Source organism: Vicugna pacos, chromosome 11, assembly GCF_048564905.1.
Source record: "Vicugna pacos chromosome 11, VicPac4, whole genome shotgun sequence".
Lineage (NCBI taxonomy): Eukaryota > Metazoa > Chordata > Mammalia > Artiodactyla > Camelidae > Vicugna > Vicugna pacos.
In genome coordinates, this window is record NC_132997.1 from 39,979,864 (window position 1) to 40,007,258 (window position 27,395).

Below are 27,395 nucleotides of genomic sequence, written 5' to 3' on the forward strand. Positions count from 1 at the left end.
TATGTTTATACATTACATTATATATTCATTATTATATACCCATTTATATACTTATATATTCATTTCTTTATGTCAATATGAACTTGTTTTATTCAGTTGCTACTGTTACTTATTTAAATGATAGTACTATCATTATTTTGATACTCAGATTTTCTTAGATTTGGCCTGTGGATGTTTTTTCAAACTGACTTTTAAGGTGGCCGACCATTTTGCATTTCCTTAGTAAATGACACACTAAAGATGTTCAAAGCTCATCATATACATTCCCAGACCTGAAATCAGCCATTTCTCCAAGGACTCCTGTTTTGTTTTAGTGGAGTATGATCTTTAGAAATACCTGATTACTAAGTATGGCCATTTCTTCTTGGAGTAAACAGTATGGAAACGTGAATATATGAGTCTGTCTCTGTCCCCCCCACCAAAGGACACACCCAGGCATATACTTATTTCATATCTGCATATTTTTACCTCTGTATATTTAGAACCATGAGTTCATACTGATAATCTCCAATTCCAGTTAAACACCACATATTTTATTCTAGCCCTCCTGCTTTTCACATTTTACTTCTTTTTGCCAACAGCGAGGACTCTGGTTTCCATTATCCTCAATATATTTACTTATTTGTTCAGTCTTCTTGTATATAGCCAAATTCCTGGCCACACAAGCCATCTCCTTAGTTTTAGTGTCACTCGCCAAGAGGTCCCTCTTCCCTTTTTAACCTTCCCATGTTAGAAAACATTAACTTTTTAAGTTTGCTGGCAGTGAGAATTTCCCCCAACACCTCACCAGGGGTATAGACAAGGGTTGTTCATAATAGGGCTGAAGGCTTGCTGGGTGAACACATGTGGCAGGAAGAAGATGAGGAGGGTAAAGAAAACTTCTAGTAAGGACATGTTTGACATGATTATGCAGAAAAGGTTCGCTTGCAAGGGAGAAAAGTAAAGAGGGTTTGTGGGATTAGGTTGAAACATACCTGCTTTTAAGTGCCTTTTGTTTCTACGTAGTTTTATTGATCATTTGGCAATTTTAATGCTTTTTTTTCCCAAGGCCATCCTTTTTCTGATCACTGGCTCCAGTTTCTCTGAATGCCATTATTTGTAGTTGTCAAATATGTGCTGATACTTAGGTCATTTCTTCTGCCTGCCCTACCTTTTGTTGGATTTCAGCTGCTGCCTGTTTGCTCTCTTTCTAAAGGATTATCCGTATAATCATCCTTACTAACCTTTAGTGCTTAGAGGGTTATAGTTTACCTTGGGCTTTGGCTGTTTTATTTTGCCAGTTAAGACTGTTGCTGGGTCATTGATGAAACTAACCATAATGTCAATCTCAGTTTCAATTCTCAAGTGTTTATACCTTCACTTGTATCATTTCCCAGTGGTTTAATGCTGGGCGCATCTGGAACTATCTTTTGTTTGACTCTCAAAGAACATTCTGGCCTTTTTTTTTTTTTTCTTTTCCCTTCCCTTCTGTCATTCAATATGACACATAATAGTGGGCTTGGGCAACTGAATTAAAGTTTGGTTATCAGTATAAATCATGGTTGTATATTTAGCTGTATTAGAAACTTAAAATTACATAAAGCTGTGGTTTTAAGTGTAGTTTATATAGTTTTAGAAATTTATTTTTTGTTTAATAAAATAAGCTTATATAGGTTGTCAACTTAAAAGCAGATCTTAAAAATTGAAGAGATTTTGGAGGACAAGTAGTTCTCCCTCTCACCAGTGTTCCTTCACAGCATCGTTATCTGGCAGTTGGAACTCACTCTGATGAAGCCGCTTATTTTTCTATCAAATTGTTTTACATTTTGGCTTGGTTACCTTTGATCTGTGTCTGGGGATTCATTGACCATCCTGGGATCCAGTCATCAAGATAGCAGTATGAGAGTCACTATATTTTCATAGACTAAAACCTGAATGTGAAGCCTGAAAAAAAGGGAGACTCCAGTCACTGGTCTGCCGATGAGGGAAACTAGCCAAAGTGTAAAAGTAAAAAGCTACTGCTAGCCAGAGCTCCCAGGTTGGTGATCCAAAGAGTGGTTGAAGCTGAGCACGTTCTGGCTCAGCCTGGGTATGGAGAGGGTCAGTTTTAGCGGGCTTTTCTTTGTCATTGTTTTCATTCAACATATGCTACATGCGTTTCACTGTGCTAGGTGCTGGGTATACAAAAAGGAACATGTCTTCAAAAGTGTGTTATAGAATGTTCTTCCCCCATGAAAACTTGTGAGTAGTCTTAGTATTTCCTCAGTGTGTTAGTTCAGAAGCAGGAGTATCTGCTTTTTATGTATTTAACTTAAACATTAAACTTGATACTTGTCATTGATTTGTATTCTATAAAGACCTAGGAAAGTATAAGTTGTTTTCTCTGTGTGATCTAATTCTTGTGTTTTTTTTCCTATGATATATTTTTTTCTGGAAGAATTTTAATATGGAATAAAGGTACCATTAATCTTTTTATTTTCTTTAGTTCAAGATCTTTTAAAATTTGGAAGTTCAAAATATTGCACTATAACTTACTTCTCAGAAAATAAAGTTCAAAATGAGAAAATTTAGCTATGGTTTAATCAAGAAGAGCATGAGAACTTTGACACGTATTTGACACTGAGCCAAAGTGTCTGTGTGTGTATTAGGGTGTTTATAGTTTGGAATTTATTTTTCCAGTTTGTAATAACATTTTATTTAGAATTCATTGGGATTCTAACATCCAGAAAACTCTTTGCTGATATTGATACTCTAATGTCTTCATGCTAATAATGCTAATAATGACCCCAATTTAACATCAGATGCATAATACCAGGAGTTTTTTGAGAATAGTGACCATATTTTTTTTTCACCTTTAAATTCTTAGTGCCCAAAGTACAGAAGGAGTTTATAAATGTATATTTCTGGGATTCTTGGAAGTATCTTTCAGCAAAGAATCTCATATAGTACTAAATACTTGGCTTTTTTATATTTGAAAATTGGTAAACATCAAATTTGGGAAATTTTCAGCCAGTATTATTCAAATAATTTTGGGCTCTCTGTCCCCCTCTGGGGACTCTAATTACACCTGATTACATTTGTTTTACTTCGGTCAGCCTTAAATCAGCAGGTAAAACCTGTGGTCTGACAGAATCAAGCTTGTTGACTTACTGCAATAAAGGATACTGCACACCAGAGGAACCACGGGGCATTTTACCAAAGAAAAGTTTTTATAGGATTTTGGAGGAACTGGAGAATTGAGGTGAAATTTAAATGAAACAGTGTTTGAGAGGCTCAGAGCAAAGCAGTGCTCTCTGTGAGGGAAGTCATCTTTACCTTCTCACACAGTTATTGAGCTAGGTGAGTTTGTCCCAGTGTGCGCTGACAATTTTTTCATCTTTAATTTTTTTCAGTCTTTTTTCTTTTTGTTTCATTTAATTAAATAGTTTAGTTTCTGTTGCCCATTTTCAAGTTATTCTACAGAGTCTAATCAGCTATTAATCCCAATCATTATAATTTTCATTTCTGAAAGTTTAGTTTGGGTCTATTTTATTTTTTTCTTGTCTACTTAGCATATTCATTGTTCCCCCTACCTTCTTACATACGTGGAGTGAGTAACAGTTATTTTCATGTCTTTGTCTTCTGATTCTGACATCTGTATTATTTCTGGGTATGTTTTTATAGATTGATTTTTCTCATTATGGGTTGTATTTTCCTGCTTCTTTGCATGGCTAATAACTTTTAATTGGATGCTAGTCACTTAGACTTTTACCTTGCTGGGTGCTGGATATTTCTCTGTAAGTTTCAGCTTGCTCTGAGATGCATCAAAGTTATATTCGATCCTTATGTGTCTTTTAAATTTTAGGTGGGAGGGCAGCCTTTAGAGTTCACTTCCCTCTTCCACTCCCCATCCCCCCAAATATATCACCTGATTCCTCTGGATTACAAGGTTTTTCAGCCTTGGCTAGTGGGGACACAAACTTTTCCAGTTTGAGGAGAAGCAGTTTAGGAATTGTTTGCTCTTTTGAGGGAAGTACTTTTTCCTGCCTCACATTTGCTCGTCAGTACTCAGCCACATATTTGAGAGGGAGTCTCTGTAGATCTTTATTAAGTTCTTTGTGCAGCTCTTTCCTGTGATACTGTGCTCTGTGAACTTTCAGTCACCTTTATCCCTGGACTCCTAGTTCCGTCTCCTCAACTAAGAGAGGCTGCTGCTGGCTGGGCTCTGAATTCTCCTTCCTTGTGCCATTGTCTGGAAACTTAGGCAATTGTAGGCCTTATCTCATTTCACCCCTGCTTAGGGATTATTGTGCTATGCTACCCAATGCCCAGTGACTGAAAATTATTTCATAGATTCTGTCCAGTTTGTTATTTTCTAGTAGAAAGATAAATTTGGTCCCTGTTACTCCATCTTGTCCAGAAATGGACAGCCTAGATTTATATAATCGCTATATTCTATATCCTTATAGTCTAGAAAGTAAATCTTTTTTTTTTTTTTTTGTAGAGGACCTAAGATGTAATGAATACCTTCAGAACTAATGATTCATTCTTGTTTCCTTCTCTTTTGGTTTGTTTTTTTTTTCTCTTCTACCCATACTTTTGATTTGACTTGACATGGAATTCCATATTAAATTGAAATATAATTATATCTCTTTATGTTTAATTATGATTTATATGATGTCCATATAAAAAACTTTTTAAAAAAATGTATAGAGATAAGGTTGGTAGAACCAGATTGAAAATAAAGGAGGAAATTGTGTGAAGAAAAAGTAATGAATAGATGGAGTTGAAGCCAAAATTCAAGGGTTTTTGTCTTGATGGATTTCTTAGGGACCTACCACAAATATAATTTTGTGTTTCTTAGCAACCAGGGCAGAGGAGGTTGTCAAGTGGCCCCTTTGCTTTTTACCATTAAAAAAGAACACTCTTACTATCTTGGGCCAAATGTGAGTTATGTTGTAATCTTTTCCCATGCCTCAACTAAGGAAGTATTGCTGTTAAACTTTCGTTTGTTATTGATGGGCTATTTAATTAACAGTATTTGATTTAAGAACATAAATGAAAGATCTTTATCCCTTCCCACTTGGTAGGATTGCCTGTGTTAAGGTTATATTAATCTTTTATTACTCTTTGATTTCTTACTTTCTTTTACTCTGGTCTGCATTTGATTTAGTTTCATGAAAATTAAAACATTAACTGATAGAATGATGATTTATACTTTTTCTATTTTACAGGTTTTCTGAGAGAATTTTAAAAGATTTTTAATATTTTTTACTTGGAAATAATTAAAAATAGTTTGTATTTGGAAATAATTTCAAAATTAATAGAAGAGTTGCAAAAATAAAATAGTACAAAGAACATTCCTTACCCTGATTATCTTAATATTTGCCTTTTTCATTTGTTCTTTCTCTGTATTTGTGTGTGGTGTGTGTGTGTGTGTGTGTGTACACTCATACGTACACATTTTTTTCCTGACTATTTAAGGGTAAGAGATATATGTATATTTTATATATACATATATATGTATTATATATGTGTGCATATTTTATATATATATATATCTAATTTCCTAGTCAGTTACATGTCCACATCACAGTAATCACCTTCAGTATAGATGACATTGTTCCAGTATTTTTATCTAATTTATTGTTGTGTCAGTTTTGTTAGTTGACACAGTAGTGTCCTCTGTAGTGTTTTCTCCTCTCTGGTACAGGATCCAGTCTAGGGTGAGGTATTTCGTTTAGCTATCATTCATTTAGTTGCTTAGCTGTCTCTTCAGTCTCCTTTTTTTGGGGGTGGAGGAAGGTTAGGTTTATTTAGTTCTTTATTTTAACGGAGGTACTAGGGATTGAACCCAGGACCTCATGACATGCTAAGCACACACTCTACCACTGAGCTCTCCACCTCTTTAGTCTCCTTTAAACAGGAACATTTCCATAGACTTTCTTTGTCTTTTATAACACTGACATCCTGTACTTAAAAAAAAAGTTCCTCATTTTGGTTTAGTCTGATGTTTCCTCAGGATTGAATTCAGGTTATTCATTCTGGGCCAGGATACTGTGTTAAGTGATGATGAATTCTTTTCAGTGTCACCTCTGGAGGATGCTAATTATGATCACCCAGTTAAAGGTTGTCCATTATTCCACTGTATACTATTTTTTTTCTCCCTTGCAACTGAAAAGCAGTCTTTGAAGAAACCATCCAAGTGCCCTTGTTCTTCACTAGGATATACTCTTAAATCTGCTGCCTGCAAAAAACCATTTTCCATCTCTCACATCCCTTCACCTTCATCAGTCAGTCCTCACCGCCGTTATGAGCATCAGCCCATCCTCCTTCTCCCGTTTATTTATTCATTTGTTTATTTTATTTGGTTTTATTTTTCTTTTATCAGTATGGACTTAAGAATCCCTCCCCTCACTTTTAAAATGGTTTGAATTTGTCCTGACTTGGCTAATCTAGCTCTTCTTTCACTGTGACATGCCCACATCATTTTATGAGCACTTTCTTACTTTCTGGCATAACAGTATTGCAGATTCATCTTGCACCTGGTGTGTTCCAGCCCTGGAATCAGGCCCATTCTCTGAGGAGTCCCCATGCCCTGTAGTGGGGAATGGCACTAGAGACTAAGATCTGGGCAGTAGATGTAGTCAGCACTTCTTGGCCCCTTAGGTGGGAAATATGCACGTACATGCATGTAGATTTTAGCATGTGCACATACCTGTTGTAGAAATCATGAGTTCACACTATGTTCAGTATTAGTCCATCCCTGCAGGGTTCTTTGCTTGCCTTCTGTTTTAACCCTGACTCGCAGCAGTATCAACACTTTTACTCAAACCTCTGATACATCTAAAATAGAATTGCTTTGTCTGTTCCACTGTAGTGAATAACTCTACTAATGTGTTTAGGATTTGCTTGTGATCCTGCACTTGCCCCAGGCTACACTGCCCATGACTCAGGGAGTAAAGTCAAATATTGTGTTATAAGTTATTTAGATTAGTTGTCTGCCTGTCTTTTGTTCGCTCTGTTTTCCTTTCAGTGTGTTTGCTGTTTGTTTGAGTTATAAGTAGGTTTATTTGTTCTGATTTGCTTTTATTTTAGGCTTTTTTCCCTTTTATTCTCATTTATTTAATTTTTTTGATTGAATATGTATATTAACATGTTATGCATGCTTCCAAAAGTCAACACTATACAGAAAGGTAAGTTCAGTGAAGGGTCACTTCATTGGGAGATGTTGCAGCCCATCACCCACCTCTGGTAGGGAAGTGACTTAATTGTTCTCTCCTCTATCCTTTCTGTGTTTCTTTTTATAAAAAATAAGTACAAATTATCTTATTTTCCCTCCTTCTTATGTAAAAGGAAGTATCTATATGTGCACTTTTGCACTTTGCCTTTTTTTATTTAGTAATAACTCTTGGAAATCATAGTCTATAAGTTCATAGAGATCTTCCTTAGAGTATATGTATTTATAATTTTTTTAAGTTATATTTTTCCTTAGTGTTTTCCTTCCTCTATTCTCTTAAATGTTGTTTATATCCTTCAAAGTTACTTCTTTTTAAGGTTATATGTGTGTTGGTTATGTATATACAAATCCAGTATTGGTAAAATTTTGTATGTTCAGCACATCCCTATCATTATTTGGTCCTAATTTCAGTTGAAGATAATTCAGAGATTGTTGTCCTAGCATTTGGTTTAGCTACTGGAAAAGAAATCCTAGATTAGTTTTTATTTATTTATTATTTTAATGGAGGTACTGGGGATTGAGCCAGGACCTTGTGCACGCTAGGCATACATTCTAAGACTGAGCTGTATCTCCCCCTGCCCCCCCCCCCCATTAGTTTGTAATACGTAGCTTATTTTTCTTTGGTTTAGCAGTCCTTGGCTGTTTGTCTCTGCACTATTTTCAAGTTGCTGTATTACCAGGGACCCAGCTTTCTCTGTGGTGGTGTTCTGCCATTTCTATAGTATTGAAGAGTACAAATAGAAGGAATGGGAAGGAGAGGCACTGGACCATCCCTAGAAGGCCAGGACCCAGAAGATGTACTACACTTCCATTCGTACATCATTGACTAGAACTTGGTCACATGCCCACTTGAGCAGCAAGCGATGCTGGAAAATCAGAACAAGCACGTATCCAGCTAAAGAGTTTATGCTCAGATTATACTATTTCAAGGTGATGTTCTGAGGTGGCAATGCCTGCTTTTGTAAAGTTTTATAAAATTGTCACTAATTATACTGTTGAAGTTATACTTAAAACAGCTGAGTAGTGGTATGCATTGTTTTTCATATGATAGGAATTGACAGTTTCTTCATAAAAATAGCAAATGTATCTTTAAAAGGTTTATCTGCTATCTCTTACCTGAGTCAGGCAGAAAAGATTTTCATCTCTACTTCTCCTGTTACTTGTAGATTATATTCTCTGCATAGTTCTCTGTCTTTAACATACTCTAAATGTCTGGTTCTTAGCAGTACAGACATTCTTGGCTTTAGTATAGGGATAGCTGCAGTTTTCCCTCAAATAATCTAATACCCTGAATATTTAACAAATCATGAAAATTTAAGGATTTTTGTTTTATCATAGTTTAGAACACTTTGAGATTATATGATTCTGCTTAAAAGAAAGTTCTAAAGAGCTGAAACATTTTCTCATCTTTGCAAAATTTTCTCCTTCCGATTTCCAATGCTTCTACCACCCGTCTCAAAAAAAAATCCTTAGCAATTAAAAAAAAAGCCAAATTGAGATTAATTTTCCCCCTTTTGAGTTTCCGCTAAAGTACCACACACGCACATACACAGTTGTGCATTGCAGTGCTTTGCTTTTTCAGAACTCATGTAGTTGTAGAGTGTGCTGATGGAATTATTGGTGAGTGCATGCTTCTGTTCTCATGCTATCCTGGTGTGGGTAAGGCTGGATGAATTCTAATCAGCTTACTGTATTTGTCCTCATTTAGTACATAGTGCTCTTTAAAACTGAGAAATAAGTTTGGTACTGCTGAAGAATTGATAAGACTTAAAAAAGAATTGATAAGGCTTAAAAACAGTTATTCCAATATTTTTCCTTTTTGAGAGCCAGCTCAATAAAGGATAGCATAATATTGTCATTTCTTTGTAGCTTTTAATGAGGGAACTCTTCTTACCTCTGCTTTATAATTGTGATTCATTGAGCCAATCTGTTAACTGCAGCCTTGGCGTTATAGTAGTAAAAACTAATTTTTACCCATTGCTTTTATAGAAACTGGATTATCTCTCATGGATAAATTTTATGCTCCATAGTTCTGCCACTGGCATATTTTTTCCTTAGCTGTAGTGGAGTGTTAACATTTGACGTCTCCTTATGTGTCCTGCCCCTGGAGAATTGAATAGAAATGAATAATATGTTTAAGATTACTAGGACTGAAGTATGCTAAAATGATTCCAAATATTTAGAATATTAGAGTAGTCTTAAGAGCTTTCTGCTCATTTTGTTTTAAGTATTCTTCCCATTAGATTGCAGAGCAAACAGAATCCACAAATACTATAACATGGAGAAAAGTTATGGTTAATATGATGCATCTGCTTTTTAAACCACAATAAAATTAACAAAATTAAAGATAAACCTGGTGGTATAATCAGAATGACTCAGTTAAAACTTAGCTAAGTTACTCAATGGCAAGAGTGATTTTCATTTTCCATGAAAAGTTGATTGCTGTCTGGTATTCCTGCACATACTGTACACACTCACTCACTGAGTAGTGACATTAGAATGTGACATAGTAGTGTTGTGTGGTTTCTTTCCATATACAGTTCACTTAGGTGCATGTGAAATTGTTACACCTTTTGGAATGATGTAAAGAGCTCAAGAGTCCCTGAGTGTTGTCGTATCCTCCCATCCCCCCAGCATGTGTGTGTGTATTAACCACTCTAGATGTTACCTTTTATTTTAATTTTTAGATAGTGGGATGTATCTTCATCTCCTCCACCTGCCTGTAATAAACCCTATATTAATCTTGTAAAACTTTGAAATAATAGCCAAGGAACAATTTTCATTGGTTTACTTTCCTTTCAATTACTCATTAGCATTAAAGTGGCAAAACACCAGCAAAAACCTTTAAGATAATAGTATTTACTAAGTTGTCTTGTTCATCAGAGTAAACAAAAATTTCATTGAATGTATTTTGACTATAACTTACGCAGTTATGCTGAATACGTTAGGCTTCAAAGGCTTTTCAAAAATTTTATTTATTGTAGCAAAAAACACAGCATGAGATCTACCCTCAGGAAATTTTAAAGTGTACCATATTGGTAACTACTATTAGCACAATATTGTCCCATGGATCTGTAGAATTTTTTCATCTTGCATGACAGAAACTACTCATTGAACAGCAGCTCCCCATTTTGCCCCCCTCCAGCCCCTGGTAACCACCATTTCTGTTTTTATGAGTATGACTAGATATCTCATAAGTCGAATTATGCAGTATTAACTCCTTCTGTGACTGGCTTATTTCACTTAGTATAGCAGCCTAAAGATTCTTTCATGTTGTAGCGTATGATAGGATTTCCTTCTATTTTATTGATGAATAATAGTTGCCTCTTTTCCCTACACTTGTTTTTTGCTCTTTTCATGGTGGCCATCCTGATGGGAACGAAGTGATACTTCATTGTGATTTTGATGTTGCATTCCTCTTAATGCTTAGTGATGTTGAGCATCTTTCATGTACTTCTTAGCCATTTGTATGTCTTCTTTGGAGAAATTTCTATTCAGATCTTTTGCTTCCTCTTTTTTTTTGCCCCCCCCCCCCCACTGTGAAAACAGCTCTTTAATAAAATGACTAATTTTGGCAACTGGCCCTGAGAGGAGATGGAAAACCTACTTAGTTTTACTGCCATGAGTGACACATACCTTAAATCTGAGTTTCTTGCTAGAAGACTTTTAAAATTTTAATTGTAAATGCTGAGGACTTTTTTAAAAAACATCAACTAGCTGAAAATTCTGGGCATTGTTCATCATCAGGCATATTATATTTTAAGGAAAGGAATTTTTAGCAAGTTTAGCACCCGAATTACATTAATAGATCCAGTCAAGTGTGGCTTTTAAAAGACATTGCTCTTGGTCTATTTTATAAGTGACCAAAACAAAGAGAGAAAGAATTTTTGTTTTTGTTATTTTCAGTTTTAATAGGATTGTTAGTTTGACTGCACATGTACAATATATTGCATGTAAATACATATACATAATATACTGCACTTTTTTTTAGTTAACATATATGTACTGATTATTGTTTCTAAGAACAGTTTAGAGATTTAGCTTTTTAAAGTTACATAGTTGTCAAAGGAATAAAGCCAACCACAAAATAAGAATCAACGGAATGCTGTGATCCAGTCATCATTTTGCCTGTCTTTCAATCAGGTGGTTATTATTGTCTGTTATTTTTCTATTGACTTATAGGAGTTCCTTGTGTATTTTGGATAGTAACTCCTTATCAGATACATGATTTGCAAATATTTCCTCCCATTCTGTAGGTCACCTTTTTACACTTAATTGTTCCCTTTGCTGTGCAGAAGCGTTTATGATGTAGTGCTACTTGTCTGTGCTCGCTTCTGTTGCTCATGCTTTTGTGCTTGTGCTTCTTGGCAAGAAGTCATTGCCAGGTCCAGTGTTACGTATCTTTTCTCCCATGTTTTCTTCTAGGAGTTTTAGTTCTAGGTCTTATGTTTAAGTCTTTAATACATTTTGAGGTGATTTTTGTGTATGATGTAAGATGAGGCTTCAGTTTCATTCTTTTGAATGTGGATATCCAGTTTGCCCAGCACCATTTGTTGTAGAGACACTGTCCCCGTTGTGTAGTCTTGGCATCCTTGGTGAAGATCATTTGACCATAGATATGTGGATTTATTCCCGGGCTCTCTATTCTGTACTGTAGGTCTATATGTTTATCTTTATGCCAGTAGCATACTGTTGTTTTTTGTTGTTGTTGTTGTTTTTAATGGAAGTACTGGGGATTGAAACCAGGACCTCGCTCATGCTAAGCATGCACTGTACCACTGAGCTATATACCCATTTCCCTACCCTACTGTTTTGATTACTTTAGCTTTGTAATACGTTTTGAAATCAGGAAATGTGGGGCCTCTGGGTTTTTTGTTCTTTCTCAAGATTATTTTGGCTATTCAGGGTCTTTTGGGGTTCTATATGAATTTTGGGTTTGTTTTATCTACTTCTGTAAAAAATACCACTGGAATTTTGACAGGAATTGGATTGAATCTGTAGATCGTTTTGGGTAATATGGTCATTTTAGCAATATTAAGTTATCTAATCCATGAACACAAGATGTCATTCTATTTCTTTGTGTCTTTAATTTGTTTCAGTGATATTTTGTAGTTGTTGGGGTACAAATCTATTGTCTCCTTGGTTAAGTTTATTCCTAAGTTTATTCTTAAATATTTTATTATTTTTGATGTTACTGTGAATGGAATTTTCTTCATTTCCATTGGATTCTTCTTTGTTGGTGTATAGAAATGCAAATGATTTGTATATCATACAGCTTTATTGGTTACATTTATTTGTTCTAACAAAGTTTTTTTTTTTTTTAATGTGTGTGTGTGTAATCTCTAGGGTTTACTTTATGTAAAATTGTCATCTGTGAATAGAGAAAATTTTCTCCCTTCCTTCCTTCCTTCCTTCCTTCCTTCCTTCCTTCCTTCCTTCCTTCCTTCCTGATTTGGAGGCCTTTTATTATTTTTTTTTTCTTTCCTAATTGCTTTTGCTGGTATGTTCAGTACTATCAGTGAGAATTAGTGTGAGTGGGCACTCTTGCCTTGTGCCTGATCTCAGAGAAAAAGTTTTCAGTTTTTCACTGTTGAGTATGATGTTAACTGTGGGCTTTGTATTTATGATCTCTATGTTGGGGTAATTTCGTTTTGTTCTTAGTATGTTGAATGTTTTTTCATGAAAGGGTGTTGAATTTTGTTAAATGCTTTTTCTGCACCAATTGAGACAATCATGTGATTTTTGACCTTCATTCTGTTAATGTTGTATATATCACATTGGTTGATTTTCGTATGTTGAACCATCCTTGCATCCCAAGGATAAATCCTAAATGATCATGGTGTGTGATCCTTTTAATTTGCTGTTGAATTTAGTTTTCTAGTATTTCGTTGAAGATTTTTGCCTCTGTATTTATCTGGGATATTGTTGAATTACTTTTGATATGAATTAAGACAGAATATCCAAGTCTGCTTTTTATAATGTTAGTATTTGTTATCAGAATGTGTTCATTCATGTCAGTTGTAGTCCCTCTGTTACTTGGCTACACCATATATTCCAATTCCCTTATGAAGATGCTGGTCTCAGACAGAACTGCACATCATCACATAATTATTACTGTTATTATTAATAATATTTGTAAAGCACATATTGTTTCAGGCACTCCAGTATATGTTTTACACATATTCATTTAATCCTCACAATAACCTTTTGCAACAGGTACTGTTATTAACCCTATTTTACAGATGAGAAAAATTTTTAGTAACAAGCAATAGTAGAGTTTACTATTTATCTGGATTTTAATCCAGACCATCTGGTTCCTGAGTCCACTTTATAACTGTTAGGTGTATTGCCACTCAGAATTAACTAGAAGAGGGTCTATTTACTTTAGAATGTTGACCCACTCCACCATTTTGTTACCTGTGAAACCAGGTTACCTTTTTACTATCCAAAAGATTGTTAATAGGAGCTTTGAGGCACCTATTCTTTTCAAGTCTTGTTATCTTCCTAGGCTTATGACTGTGCTTTGGTATTAGTAGTTGCTTAAATGCAAGATCTGACGACTAGCAGGCATGTAGATGATGTAGATGTTTGAGAGAAAAACATTTAAGAGAGAGCTAGATTTTATAATTTATGTTGAGTCTGCTCTATGTGGTTGTGCCTCAAGGGGCCTGATCAAGTCATTGCATGAGTGCATAAATTGCTTTAGATTACTAATGCTGTGTCACTTTATGCTACCTGATATATAAAAATAATGCATTTGTATACATAGTACAAATGAAACTTTCTGCTTTATGTAAGTTTCATAATAGATTTGTTTTAGCATTAAGGTTTTCTAACAAATATGTGAATCAGTTTAAACTTTACTTTTAAAAAGCCAGTTCTTGGGACACTGTTGTCTTTGTCACAGCATGGTTACTTCGAAGATAGTATTTGTATAAAAAGATAACTTTATTGTATGATTCCAATTATGTTACTTCACTGCAGCGAATAAGGGAAGATGGTTAATTTTTTGATACAGATTTTTGGCTAGTCTTGAAGTATGTTTCTCCTCTTTTTGTATGTAGTACTAGAAATCTGAAGATTATTAATTATTACCCTCTTACAAACAGAATCTCTAATAAGATCAAACCATTTATTTGAAGTTTAAAAGACATAATTTAACATCATTTTTGTGATGGAGAAAATGTTGTCAGTCTGTTTAATCAGTCTTCTTTTGAAAGTGAGGATTTGTTCCTTTTATACCGGTTTAATCCTATGGATTTGATTATGCAGGCTTACGGTTATTTATTCTCAATTCTGAAGTTCAAAGTATTAAAACCGAAAGTTTTTTTCATTAAGTTTGTAGTATATTGATTTGGCAGCAAACTAGCCTGAACTAGGGTGGGGCAATTTACATCTTTATCCCACCCAGTGTGAATATTTATAATTTTGCTGCAGAAATCATGTATCTTATTACATAGTACTGCTGTAGATTCCATTATGTAATTGTGTGGTATACATACCATATTTACCTTTATAACTTTTGAATAATGGCACTCGTCTGGTCCTACCAGGTTCACTTAAATGAAAGAACCATTATCACTTGTCATAAGCTGCCTATTTCCATTGTTGGAAGAATGTGGGGCATGAATCAGTAGTATGAGGAATAAAGAACAGGTTGAATTAACTGTATTGATTAGTAAGTTAATATAAGCTTGGCAAGAGGTTTAATTTCTTTTCTTGGTTGAAAATAGTTCTAGAACACTGATTGTTGATTTTGTGGTGGAAAAACACAGTGACCCCCTGTCTGCTACAGGGCCGGATACTGTCTGTCCTCTGTCTAGGATCTGTGTTTCTGTATTTAAATTATTCTTTATGATTTTTAGTTTTTAAAATGAGGTAATTTAATAAGGATGCAGAGTAAGGTGGAAACAGTTGATCTTTTCCCACTTTCTCTAGTCTCCTACAAAAGCTGTATATAATGCCAGACATTGGAACCATCCAGACTCAGAAGAAATACCTGGGCCACCAGTAGGAAAACCTCAGAGTGTCACAGTAAGTGAACTGTACTGTTTAATTTCATGCTTGTGTAATGAATGGTAAATTAATTAATCAGTTGCTATCTTCATTCATAATTTGAAAGTCTCTGGCTTTTCTTACAGTTTATTTTCAACTTCCTCACTAAAATTTAGTAGCTTCAGTTTAATTCATTGGAACAGTAAAGATTGTGGACAAGATAACAGAAATTCTGGTATTACTAGGTTATAAATGAAAGCCTTAAAAAATATTAGACTACTTTATTTACTCCTGACCCATATTTTATGGAAATACAGTATTATGTATTTCATAGTTTGTAATAGTTTGTATTAACTATTAAGAGCTATATTATAATTTGCATTGATCTTAAAGTGGCTTTGAGTGATTAATTTGCTTTTCAGAGCAGAACTTTTTCCTGCGTTCCAATAATACCTTTCAATTCAAAACACATTTGCAAAAAGTTCTTATCAGATTATTTTCTTTAGAATAACTGATAGGGCCATACATTAATATTTCTGATTAATGGTGACACCTCAGCCATCTGGAGCTGTCAAAGAATGAGTACGTTATAACAACAAAAATAGGGATAGAAATCATTCTGAAATATACTGTACTGTTCCTTGTCTTCTTAAGTTGATATATTAAACTCCTTTTACTAGTATAGAACTATCACTGTGCATATTATGGCTGTTTTTTCCTACCCTAAACTATAGATGCTTCTACTTTAAAAATTCTTTTGTCTGTCTGTTATAGTTTTCTTGGCCATCCTGAGCTGCTTAAAAGTGCTATTTATGTATGTAATTGTGGTTCTTTATTTCTTCTAATGGTCCTGGAGACAAAACAAAATTTATGAAATGTAAGTTTAAAAAGACCAGAAGGAATTCCTGAGTGGTTCTTTTGTGGATAAAACGTACATGAGTCTTACCTTGTAGTGCATGGAATTTTTAAAGTATCCCTGATGACCTTTCAGAGGCTGCCTCCTACCTTCTGCAGGGGGAGAGGGGATTATTCTTCTTAAGCTAAATTTGCCAAGTAGATGAGATGTTACTATTTTTATGTATTTATTTAGAACAACTAATTTAATACCTTTATTAATAGGTGAGGCTGTCTTCAAAGGAACTAAATCAAAAAGATGATGGAGTTTTTAAGGCTCCTGCACCACCACCCAAAGTGATAAAAACTGTGACAATACCTACTCAGCCCTACCAAGATATAGTTACTGCACTGAAATGCAGAAAAGAAGACAAAGAAGTAAGCAGCCATATACAGTTTTACTGCACGTGGATAGAGTTTTGTGTTATCTAGCCTTTTAATGTCTTGAACACATATTAGCACCCTGATACTCAATTTTGAACCATGAACTTACCCTACTACTACCCATGTTTTTACTTATCTTTTGGTTGACATCTGATAAACTATCCATTTTAAGTAGAGCACAGCAAGCCCATAGATTTAAATATGCTACTGCATAGTTAAAAAGGAAGTGGACTTATGTTTTCTTGGCAGTTATATACTGTTGTTCAGCATGTGAAGCACTTCAATGATGTGGTGGAATTTGGTGAAAATCAAGAGTTCACTGATGACATTGAGTACTTGTTAAGTGGCTTAAAGAGCACTCAGCCTCTAAACACACGTTGCCTTAGGTAAGACTTTTTTTATATATTTGGTAATTGTATGCATGCTCTTTCTCATTAAAAATTTCTAACTGCATAGAGCACAACATTTGTGATTTTGTTATTATAGGTGTAGGCTATAGCCAGTGATAAGTTAAAACGTGATTGATTTCTTTTAAGGGACTTGATTCTACATGGACGAAGTAAAGTTGGATGATACAGCCTTTTGAAAGTATAGAATAGGATTCACTTCCGATGCTTAGAAGGAGTGTTATTCTAAAAAATCTTTTCAGTTCCTTCTTAGCCCCAAATTTTACACATGCAGATGATAAATTTGATTGACATATGTTTTGATTTGAATCATCTTTTACATACTGTAATGGATTGAATATCTTGATTTGACTGAATTATCCAGACATTTGGAATATGTCCAATTAGATATTATTTATACTCTTTATGAATTAGAAGCATTATGAAAGGTAGCTGAGATTTTTTTGCTTTTAATTTAATGGTAGTGATAATGTAAGAAATACACTGAAGATGATCCTGTGTCATATTTTTTAATATAGTGTGCATAATCACATACTATGCACCAGTAAGTTTTTTAATAATTTGGTTTGCCCATGTTTTTTATATTGTCATCTGTATGGGCTTTGACCCCCCACCCCGACCTACCACGTGTCTTTTTGCTTGTTTTGGTACTGTGCAAACAGAAAATTAATGCACTAGGTATTTTCAGTTCCCCTAACCTAGTCTCTTTTCTTCTAGTGTTATTAGCTTGGCTACTAAATGTGCCATGCCCAGTTTTCGAATGCACCTGAGAGCACACGGAATGGTAGCAATGGTCTTTAAAACCTTGGATGATTCCCAGCATCATCAGGTATTTAAGTTTCTGGGATTGAGAAGCATTATTTTAAAATTCTAGTTTACTTAGCTATTGAAAAAATACCTTCATTGAATATTCATCTATAAATATTTCCTAATTATGAGTTAAGTTTTATTTGCTTAATGCCAGAAGTTTTTGCTTAATAAATCAAAGTTATTTGCTCATGACATTTTTCTCTTAACCTGTCAATTTATACTGTTAAAACATTAATTCAGTTATTATAGCTAGCATACTACTGGAGATTTAATTCTGTAAGCATTGATTTTCTCTAATCAAAATTACTGGAAAAAAATCTTTTATGGTTTTTGATATTAATAGCACAGAAAAAAGTTCTGATAAAAAATTTTTTTTAACATTTTATCTGGATGTTGACTATAGAACATAGCCCATTATGAAAAGGGATCAATTTCTCATTTTCATTATGACTTTGACACTTTCTCTTAAAAATAAAGCATATTTACATTAAAAAGTTGGGTTTAACATTTTTGAAATTAGAAAAAAAATCACTACTAATCATGATCAGTAGTGGTATTTTGAGGTGGCTTTATTAATTTTTGTTCAAGGAAATCTCCCAGGGCCTATGCCATTTTAATTTCCAAAACTACTTTGCTCTGTAAGCATTTAGGTAGAATTTTGAACCTAATCAGAATTTGGGAGATTCAGAGCTTAAATCTTTAGATAGTTAATTGTGTTTCTGTGCATTGAAACAAGTGTTAAGTACAGAATATCCTAAATGTTGGAATATCCCAACATAGACTTTTTTTGTTATATTAACGCTTACCTATAATATATCACCTTCAGTGTTTGTAGATTTTATTGTAAGCAGAGTGTACTACTTGATCTGAATGATTTTGAGAGCACATTATATTAATGGTTTTCTAAAAATTACTTGCTTCACCCAGGCCTGATAGGTTTATTTTAAAGAAATGAGTCTAAATAATGCTTATTTGAGCATCCTAGCTTTATATATATTGACACAAACTCAGTTGTTTTCCTTTTACATAAAAAAAATAGCTGATTCTGATACAGATTTTACATTTATACTATTGCATTTAGTTACTGATTTTAAACTGAAATTCGACTTTATCTACTGTATCATAAAGAACAAAGAGTGAAGGTATTTTAAAATAGGATTATTTATAGCTGGAAAAGTATTTTGTAAACTCTTCATTTAGTACAGAATGGCCTCCAAAATATGTAATTCCACTTGAATGCCCTAAAGCTAGAAGCATTTAGGTAGGGAAATTCTGTAGAAAGGAAAATTTTAAGCAACGGTACTTTATGTATTTATCTAATTCATATTTCCGCAGCATATTTTAAGAGGGGAGTTTTCACTGAATAAAACATTTTTAAGGTTTCCAGAATATGAACAAACATCAAAATGATCTTATCTCCTGAAATTATCACTAATTGCTTACTTTTTTTTTTTTTTTGTCTATTGAAGAATCTGTCCCTTTGTACAGCTGCCCTCATGTACATACTGAGTAGAGATCGTTTGAACATGGATCTTGATAGAGCTAGCCTAGATCTAATGATTCGACTTTTAGAACTGGAACAAGATGCTTCGTCAGCTAAGCTGCTGAATGAAAAAGACATGAATAAAATTAAAGAAAAAATTCGAAGGCTCTGCGAAACTGTACACAATAAGCACCTTGATCTAGAAAATATAACGGTGGGTTCCTTCCTTCCATTATAAAATGAAAATTACTTTCAGAAAGTTTTTAGTCATAGTAGCTGTGTGACTTTGGACAAATCATTTCACCTCTTGGTTTATAATTTGGCAAATTCTTCTGATGTTTTGCTCAGCATAATTCTGTTTCCTAAAATGGCCCATGGGTATTTAGATTTTTTTTTTCCTGGCAACTTTTTTTCATTGCAGTTTGCTTAATCCTTTTCCTTTTTGTTTGTTTGCTTGTTTTTAATATAACTACATTGAGGCTAGTAGGAATTTGAATTCTTACTCTTCGTAGATTCCAGTAGTAAAGACTCAAAAGATTTTCAAAAGCATTTTCAATGAGCATTTATTTATTTCAGAGTTATTGCATGATATCTGATTAACTGCTGCAAGAGATCAAGACTCAGAAGGAAGATTCCTAGGCATCAGCCCTTTTCTGGAGTATTGTCTCTCATACTGGGGATCAGTCATGGCTGTGGCTACCGTTAGGCTCAGTGCAACTCCCCAAGTTCAAGATGATTGTGTTGCTTTCGGTTGATTTTAGTTCTACTTCCTTCTGGCTTTTTAAAAACTTGTCCTAAAGATTAGTAGAAGGTCATTAAAAAAAAAATATATATATATATATATATATATAAATACCCAACTTTCAGATATTTCCAACATTTGAATTATGTAAGCATTGATTTCTTTTACTACCCACAAAACTGAAGACTGCAGCATTTGCCTCAAAAATTGCAGAATGCTTCATGTTAGCCACATATGACTTAGGGATATTGCTGTGTTTAGTTAAGATAGAGTAGGGAATAGATTCAGGTAGAGTGGTGTTTGAGAGGGAAAGTGAGTTACCATTAAAAGTCAGGATACAAATTACATGTACTCAGTACTTTAAATTACTAAAATTAGAAAAGAGATAAGATTGTAGATAAGCAATCCTTCTACCTCACCAAACTATCTGTATGCTATTTTAAAAACATATTTTACTTTTAAAAGTAAAAGTTATTTACTTTTAACATTTTTACATATACTAATTTTTAATGGTAAAAATTTGAGCCTATAATTTTTATTTGCTGCATGATTGAATAAACATACCTTTAATACTATTTTGTCTCCCATATTGTTGTACATTTCAATTCTTTCCAGGCATTTTCTCTTAAATAACATGATGATAAACATACTCCTTGAATTTTCTCCATCATTTGTTGAATTTATTAGGATGGTAAATACCATTGTAACTTTCTTATATTGTGTTAAGGAGTTAACCACATGATTAAAACCAAACGCAGTTGCTAATATTAGGATGACTCTTTTTACATCCCTCTCCCCATTTCAACTGGTCTTGAATTTTGTGTGTGTTTTAAATCTTACAATAGACATTGCTTTATATAGTGACTATCTCCTACACATAAGTTTGGTTTGTTTTATTAATTGTTCGACCTCTTCCTTGAAATATATTGCTACTCCTGATGTGCTGTGGAAAGATAATTCAAAATATTAATATAATGTTAAAATAATAAGTATAATTCAAATAACTGAGAGCACACAATTGCTGGGTAGTAGTCTTAGTAATGATTGGGTTGTGCTTTAACTTTTCGAAGACTATTCCATTTTCAGATAAAATGTGAATTGTATGCTGCTTTTAAATACTAGCTTGTATAGTGTACTGAATATAGCAAGCAGTCCTTTTTATGCCTATAGAAACAAACAGTAAAGACCCCTTTTTTGCATAAAACCTTGTGAATCTTTGCTATGTTAACCCCAAATTACTATTACTCTCTTTTCTAAATGAAGAAAGCCTTATTAGTCTTCAGCTTTTCACTACTGTGACTCACGAGCTGACTTACCTGAACTGATCCCATTACATTACTCTTTCAGGGCCCTAGAATGAGAACTGGGCAAAACTTAATCTGTTTTTGGAGTATTGAATTCTAGTTTTATATTTATCACCTTGGACATCAACCTTGCTTTTTTTTTATAAAGAATAAAACAAAGTCTTTAGATCTCTTCTAAATCTAGTAATACTAAGATTTTTGCTGATAAGATCTTTTTTTTTGCATTTCTAAATATCTAATGTATATTCAGTTTCAAATAGGTCAGGAAGACTTAATGTAAACTTGCATCTTTCAAAGGAAAGACGCTTTGGGAAGAAAATCAGGTGTTTTCAGCTTTGCTAATTAAAGCATTTCTTTTGTTAGACTGAAGTTTCTTTATTGCAGCAGGAACTAGGTTGCCCTTTATTCAGAGGATGGCTATGAGTTTTTTTTTTTTTTTAAGAAATACAAAAAAAGAAAAATTAAAGGAAAAGAAAAATAAAAAAACTGACTGGTTTATAAATACGGCTCTGACTGCTCTGTGCTCCCTCTAGTGGTGGTCCTAAATCATTATTTGTGTGTTAACACTGTCATGTTGGCCACATGATGTGTATCCAAGCTGCTAACGCTGCACTGTAAAGTGTAAAACTGGTGAATTTGAAACCCTAAATGTAACAAAGGACTTTTATTCAGAATAGGTAGGAAAATATATAGAACAATATGAAAAAGACAAGAAACTTTGCGGGAAAATAAGGAAAGAATATTTGACAGGGGACTCCCAGTGGAAGAAAGAGTTAACTGATAAATACATGAGGACAGGCTCATTTTCAAAATAGTTAGAAAAGTACAAAGCAAAGCAATAATATACGTTTTTTACCATCAGGCAAAAGTTTAGACACACCCATACCCAGTTTGTGCAGTGTTACTTGTTACAACCTTTGTGGTAAATTAATTCAATACATTGATCTATAGTTGTAATACATGTACCCTTTGGTTTAGTAGTCTCACCCCTGAGCCTCTATATGGTAGAAGTAACAATACTAGTGTATATTTTATTGAACTGGCGAATGATAGACTACTTTAAATAATGGATTTTCGCTGAAATAAGCAAATGGTAAAAAAAAATTTCTTCAGTTTAAGACATTTCTGATACCAATTCAAATTAGTTTAGCTTTACATGAAAAGGCAATTGTTCTAAAAATACTATGGGCTGGTAGCATGAAGTAAACTTTTTTTTTTTTAATAAAAGTCTCTAGAAGTTTTGCTTCAGAATTATTGTTGAGAGTCAGGATTCATTAACGGCGCTTCTGGTTTTCAGACTGGACATTTAGCTATGGAGACATTACTGTCCCTTACTTCCAAACGAGCAGGAGACTGGTTTAAAGAAGAACTCCGGCTTTTGGGTGGTCTGGATCATATTGTAGATAAAGGTAATGATATACATGCAATAAAACATTTTAATATATTATTTAAAGCCTGAAGAAAATTCACATACTTCAAAGAATAATTACATCAATTTGAAAAGATCTGTTTTTAGTAGCATCTTGAAAATCTTCTAAAAGGAAAGGCCATTAATGCTGATATGGGGGAGTTGTGGAAATTTAAAAAACAATAAATTACAGTCTCATACATTTTCACGTCTCACAGAATAAAACTTAGAATAAACAGTATTCAGAGAAGCTCTAGCATATTCATAGCATGTGTACAGATGGCTTTTAAATATTAGTTAAGGGGAAAAGTATTGAAGTGATGAGACATGCTAATGTATATCCATTTCTTTCCTCCCAGTGAAAGAATGTGTGGATCATTTAAGTAGAGATGAAGATGAAGAAAAGCTAGTGGCCTCGTTATGGGGAGCAGAGAGATGTTTACGAGTTTTAGAAAGTGTAAGTATGAACAAATACTTGGAGAAAGTATTTAATCTTAAACATGACTGTGTGTGAGACTGTCATAGTTTTATATTAAATATCCCTAGAGTTTTACTTTGGTGAATCCAAATTGAAATTGTAATGCGTTCTTTGAACACCAATGTTAAAGAACAAGTGAAGTGAGCAGTGTAAGTTTTTTGTTCATTGCTCCATATGAAACCATGCACGTCAAGTTTGTTTCCATTGCCAGATGTTATTATTCTTTCCTTAATGTGGAATTCTTCTTAAACATATTGTTTGTGGAAAATAATAAATGCAATTATATTTTTTCTTTTATTTTTTAATTAATAAAATTTTTCTTGGTTTTTGCTATTGTTTGAGTCATGTTTATAATCACAGCTTATATTTGGCTCTGAAGAGTACTTCTGAACCATGTGCCATAAGTATATTTATTCTTTGACTTTTCTGAATGACAACCCAGTTCAGAGTAGATTAGAATTTATGCTGCCAGTGAATTTCAAGACGCATAGACTGTGTGTTGGCCAGATTGGATTAATGGGTACTACCTTTTGAAACATCTATGGGAAAATGATCTAGTGTGAATGAAAAGTTCCTGGCATAGATGAAATGGAAATTGTTCCTTGGCTCTTGTAGAGTGCTTCAGGTACATTTGATAAACAGACAATTTTTAAAAATTCTAGATGAATCTACTTTAAGACCTTTAAAACATTAGTTTATTTATTATATTAGTGATTTTTCTTTTCTGACCTTTAAAGTGCTTGGTAATTCATTACCATGAATGTATAGTACAGAATATATTAATTATGAACAAGCAGTTATAACAGTGATGTTTTAATTTTGTAGTAAAGCAATAGCTGTATTATTTTCAATTTAGAACACGTGCATTGTTTTTCCCTTAGATGACAAGGGCTGATCATCCATCCTCATCTTTATGTCCTTTAGAGCACTGTGTGTTGTGTGTGAATGAATGAATGAATGTTATGGATTGCCACAAAATTTCAAAATTTCTCCTTTTAGGTAACAGTGCATAATCCAGAGAATCAAAGCTACTTGATAGCATATAAAGATTCACAACTCATTGTTTCATCAGCTAAGTAAGTTTTTCTGAAATGTCATACCTTTTTTTTCCTTTCAAATTGATGAGCGGTGTTGTGTTTTTAGTATACAGTGTTGTAGTTCAGTTATAGACAGATTCTTTTTTATTATAGGTTATTACAAGCTATTGAATATAGTTCCCTGTGCTATATAATTGTGTATCGATTTTGTATATAGTAGTTTGTATCTGATAATCCCAAACTCCTAATTATGACTCCCACTTCCCCTTCCCCCTTTGGTAACCATAAGTTTGTTTTCTGTGTCTTTTAGTTTCTGTGAGTAACTTTTGTTTTGTAAATAAGTTAATGTCATCTTTTTAGATTCCACATACAAGTGTTATCATGGTATTCGTCTTTCTCTTTCTGGCTTACTTCACTTTACATGATAATCTCTAGGTCCATCCATGTTGCTGTGAATGGCATTATTTCATCCTCCTCAGAGCATGTAAAGTTGCCAAGTATATCTCCAGCCCTGGTTCTAGCTCATTATAGCAGCTTCTTCCTAATATGTCTATCCCAGTTCTTGATATGGCTGCCCTGGTTCTCTGGTTTCTAATCAGTCCAGTATAATACCAGTACCACAGAGGGTTAACCTTCCACAGATGTCTGTTTGTAAAAATAATCCCAAACTCCAAATGTGTGTGATGCCTTGTTGTCTTTGGATGTACATCCAGCATTCTTAGTATAGTATCAAAGGCCCACTACAACCTGACTCAAGTTTAAAGAATTTCAGAGATAAAAGTAGACAGTAGCATCATAGCCCCTGTTGTACACCTCATTTAGCTTGAATAGTCAGCTGTCACGGCCAGTCCTGTTTCCATGTATTACCCTATCCATTCCCTTTTTCTATATTATTTTGAAGCAAATTATATATTTCAAATCATTTCATTCATAGATACCTGAGTATATAATCTCTAAAAGAGGACTCTTAAAAATATAACCATAGTACCATTTTCATACCTTATAAATTATTAATTGCTTAATACCGTCATAAGTCCAGTCAGTATTCCAATTTCCAATAGTTTCAAATTTCTAATAGTCTCTAGTTACTAATAGATTTGTTTTTAATCTGTAGGATTCCCTGTCATCTCTTTTGTCTTCTATTTGTAAATTTTGTATCATGGTTAGTACCTTTAAGGCATGTTCTGGTTGTTTTGTTACCATGTTTACCCTCCTTTACCAAAGAGTACTATTGCAAGTTAAAATATGTTTCTTATTTTGAAAATGTCTCTTGTTTATTTCATGACCCCTGACACATGACTTCTAAAAGGAGGCGGTTAGGAACCTTTGTGATTAGGAACTTTGCATCAGATGTCTTAGAAGTGGCAGTAGAGATCAGAATTGGCTGTTTGTGAAAGACCACTCATCTGGCTTTTTGAAATTTTCAGCAGAACCCTGATAAATGCAGGGATAGCATGTTGAACAGTTATATATACTCCTGCTGTTCCCAGCTCACCTCCCAGCAGATTTATTAGCTCAGTACTACTTCAGGCAGTTAACAGTAACAGCATGGTCATTCTGGTGAACATCCCCAGTCATCTAAAGAACAAATTATTTTATGTTAGACACAAGGAACCCCTTCCTAACCACAGAGTATGTTTTAAGGAACAGCTGGACAGCAGTTTTCTTTAAGGGTTTTCTTTATAGGACAGTTTTCTAAAAGGGTTTTGTGTGGTATATGATACATGAAAACTCAGCCAACAGAGTTAGCTGACTTCATCTCTCACAGACTTTTTAAATTAATGGACTTGGCAATTTAAAGAGAGTCTTTAGAAATACTAGGCCCACTTAGAGATTACATTTCCTTGTTATTTTGGGTAGCATCTTGAGAATCCTTGGATATAGTTGATACCCTTGTATGACTGCCTGGAGACATTTCAGTTAAATGACCTCATGTTGAAGAATATGATTGGGGGGGTTGTTTATAGCTCAATGTAGAGCACATGCTTAGCATGAACAAGGTCCTGGGTTCAATCCCAAGTACCTCCATTAAAAAATATGATTTGTTCTAAGGTTTATGAAGTATTTAATATTTATCTATACAAGGTTATTATGTAATATTGATATAAATAATATTCTCTACCTAAGCTAAGAGCTTACATTTGAAATGCAAAAAACATCTAAATGAAATTCGGAAGTGCCCAGTGTTAGCTTTCAAAGGTTTGACTTGTTTGGGGATGGGCTGTGGTAGGTTGTTACGCTGGAGATTGGTAAAATGGGGCACAGCTGTGGGTAGTGTAGTTATAAACTTCTGCATTGAGTTTATAATTTTAACTTTGCTTAGAAAAATTTATATTATCAAGTTTTCCCAAAATAAAGCAAAAACTTAGCACCTAGCATGATTATCAGACATGCTTGGTACATGATAGAATAGGTAATACGTTATAAGTTCAGAAATGGAAGAAAATTAATTTGGTAGCATTTATGACAAAATTAAAACTGTCAGGTCCAGGTAAATAGACATTCTTAGTGTAACTATGTTTACTGAACATAATAGTCTATATTCTGTTTTCTCTTAAGAGCATTACAGCATTGTGAAGAATTAATTAAGCAGTATAACCGTGCTGAGAACAGTATATGCTTACCTGACAGTAAGCCTCTGCCTCACCAGAATATCACTAACCACGTGGGCAAAGCGGTGGAAGACTGCATGAGGGCCATCATTGGGGTGCTGCTCAATTTAACTAATGATAATGGTAAGTCATATTTTCCACATATATTCTCACTGAAAGATTGTATTACATGTAAAAATAAGTTACTCCCCTTGTTTCTTCTTTTCTTAATGTAGTCATTTTTAAATTGCCATTGTGTCATTCACTTACTCATGTATAGATTTAACTGCTTTTAGGAGTAGATGTTTTTAGAACCAGCCTGGTAGCTTGGCTCAGAAACATTGTAGTCAGCAGTGTATCTGAATAAAGGAATAGCTATGCATTTTTAATTTCTAATATTAGTATTAATAAGTATTGTTAGTGTCATAAAAGATAATAGCAACCTTTATCCTCTTCCCATTCCCTGTTTCAGAATGGGGCAGCACCAAAACAGGAGAGCAGGATGGCTTGATTGGCACAGCGATGAACTGTGTGCTTCAGGTTCCAAAGTACCTACCTCAGGAGCAGAGATTTGATATTCGAGTGCTGGTGAGTCACAATGACTATTTCAGAAATGAATGCTTGATCTATTAAGATGACAAAAACTTCATGTTAGTTTTGGATT

The 27,395-nt window shown here is 33.9% G+C and overlaps 2 protein-coding genes across 3 annotated transcripts in view; one reads left to right on the forward strand and one right to left on the reverse strand.

Annotated features, from left to right (window-relative positions):
* Window positions 1-27,395, reverse strand: part of LOC116282380 (ral guanine nucleotide dissociation stimulator-like) — a 162,480-nt gene that overhangs the window by 88,666 nt on the left and 46,419 nt on the right. The window lies entirely within an intron of this gene.
* Window positions 1-27,395, forward strand: part of WAPL (WAPL cohesin release factor) — a 64,920-nt gene that overhangs the window by 29,397 nt on the left and 8,128 nt on the right. For both annotated transcript variants that reach the window (XM_006217380.3, XM_006217381.4), the window contains exons 5-14: window positions 15,137-15,232; window positions 16,313-16,465; window positions 16,721-16,857; window positions 17,596-17,707; window positions 19,158-19,385; window positions 22,515-22,626; window positions 22,985-23,082; window positions 24,103-24,179; window positions 26,700-26,875; window positions 27,204-27,319. In XM_006217380.3, the coding sequence (XP_006217442.1) occupies window positions 15,137-15,232; window positions 16,313-16,465; window positions 16,721-16,857; window positions 17,596-17,707; window positions 19,158-19,385; window positions 22,515-22,626; window positions 22,985-23,082; window positions 24,103-24,179; window positions 26,700-26,875; window positions 27,204-27,319 (1,305 nt within the window). The remainder of the gene's footprint in view (window positions 1-15,136; window positions 15,233-16,312; window positions 16,466-16,720; window positions 16,858-17,595; window positions 17,708-19,157; window positions 19,386-22,514; window positions 22,627-22,984; window positions 23,083-24,102; window positions 24,180-26,699; window positions 26,876-27,203; window positions 27,320-27,395) is intronic.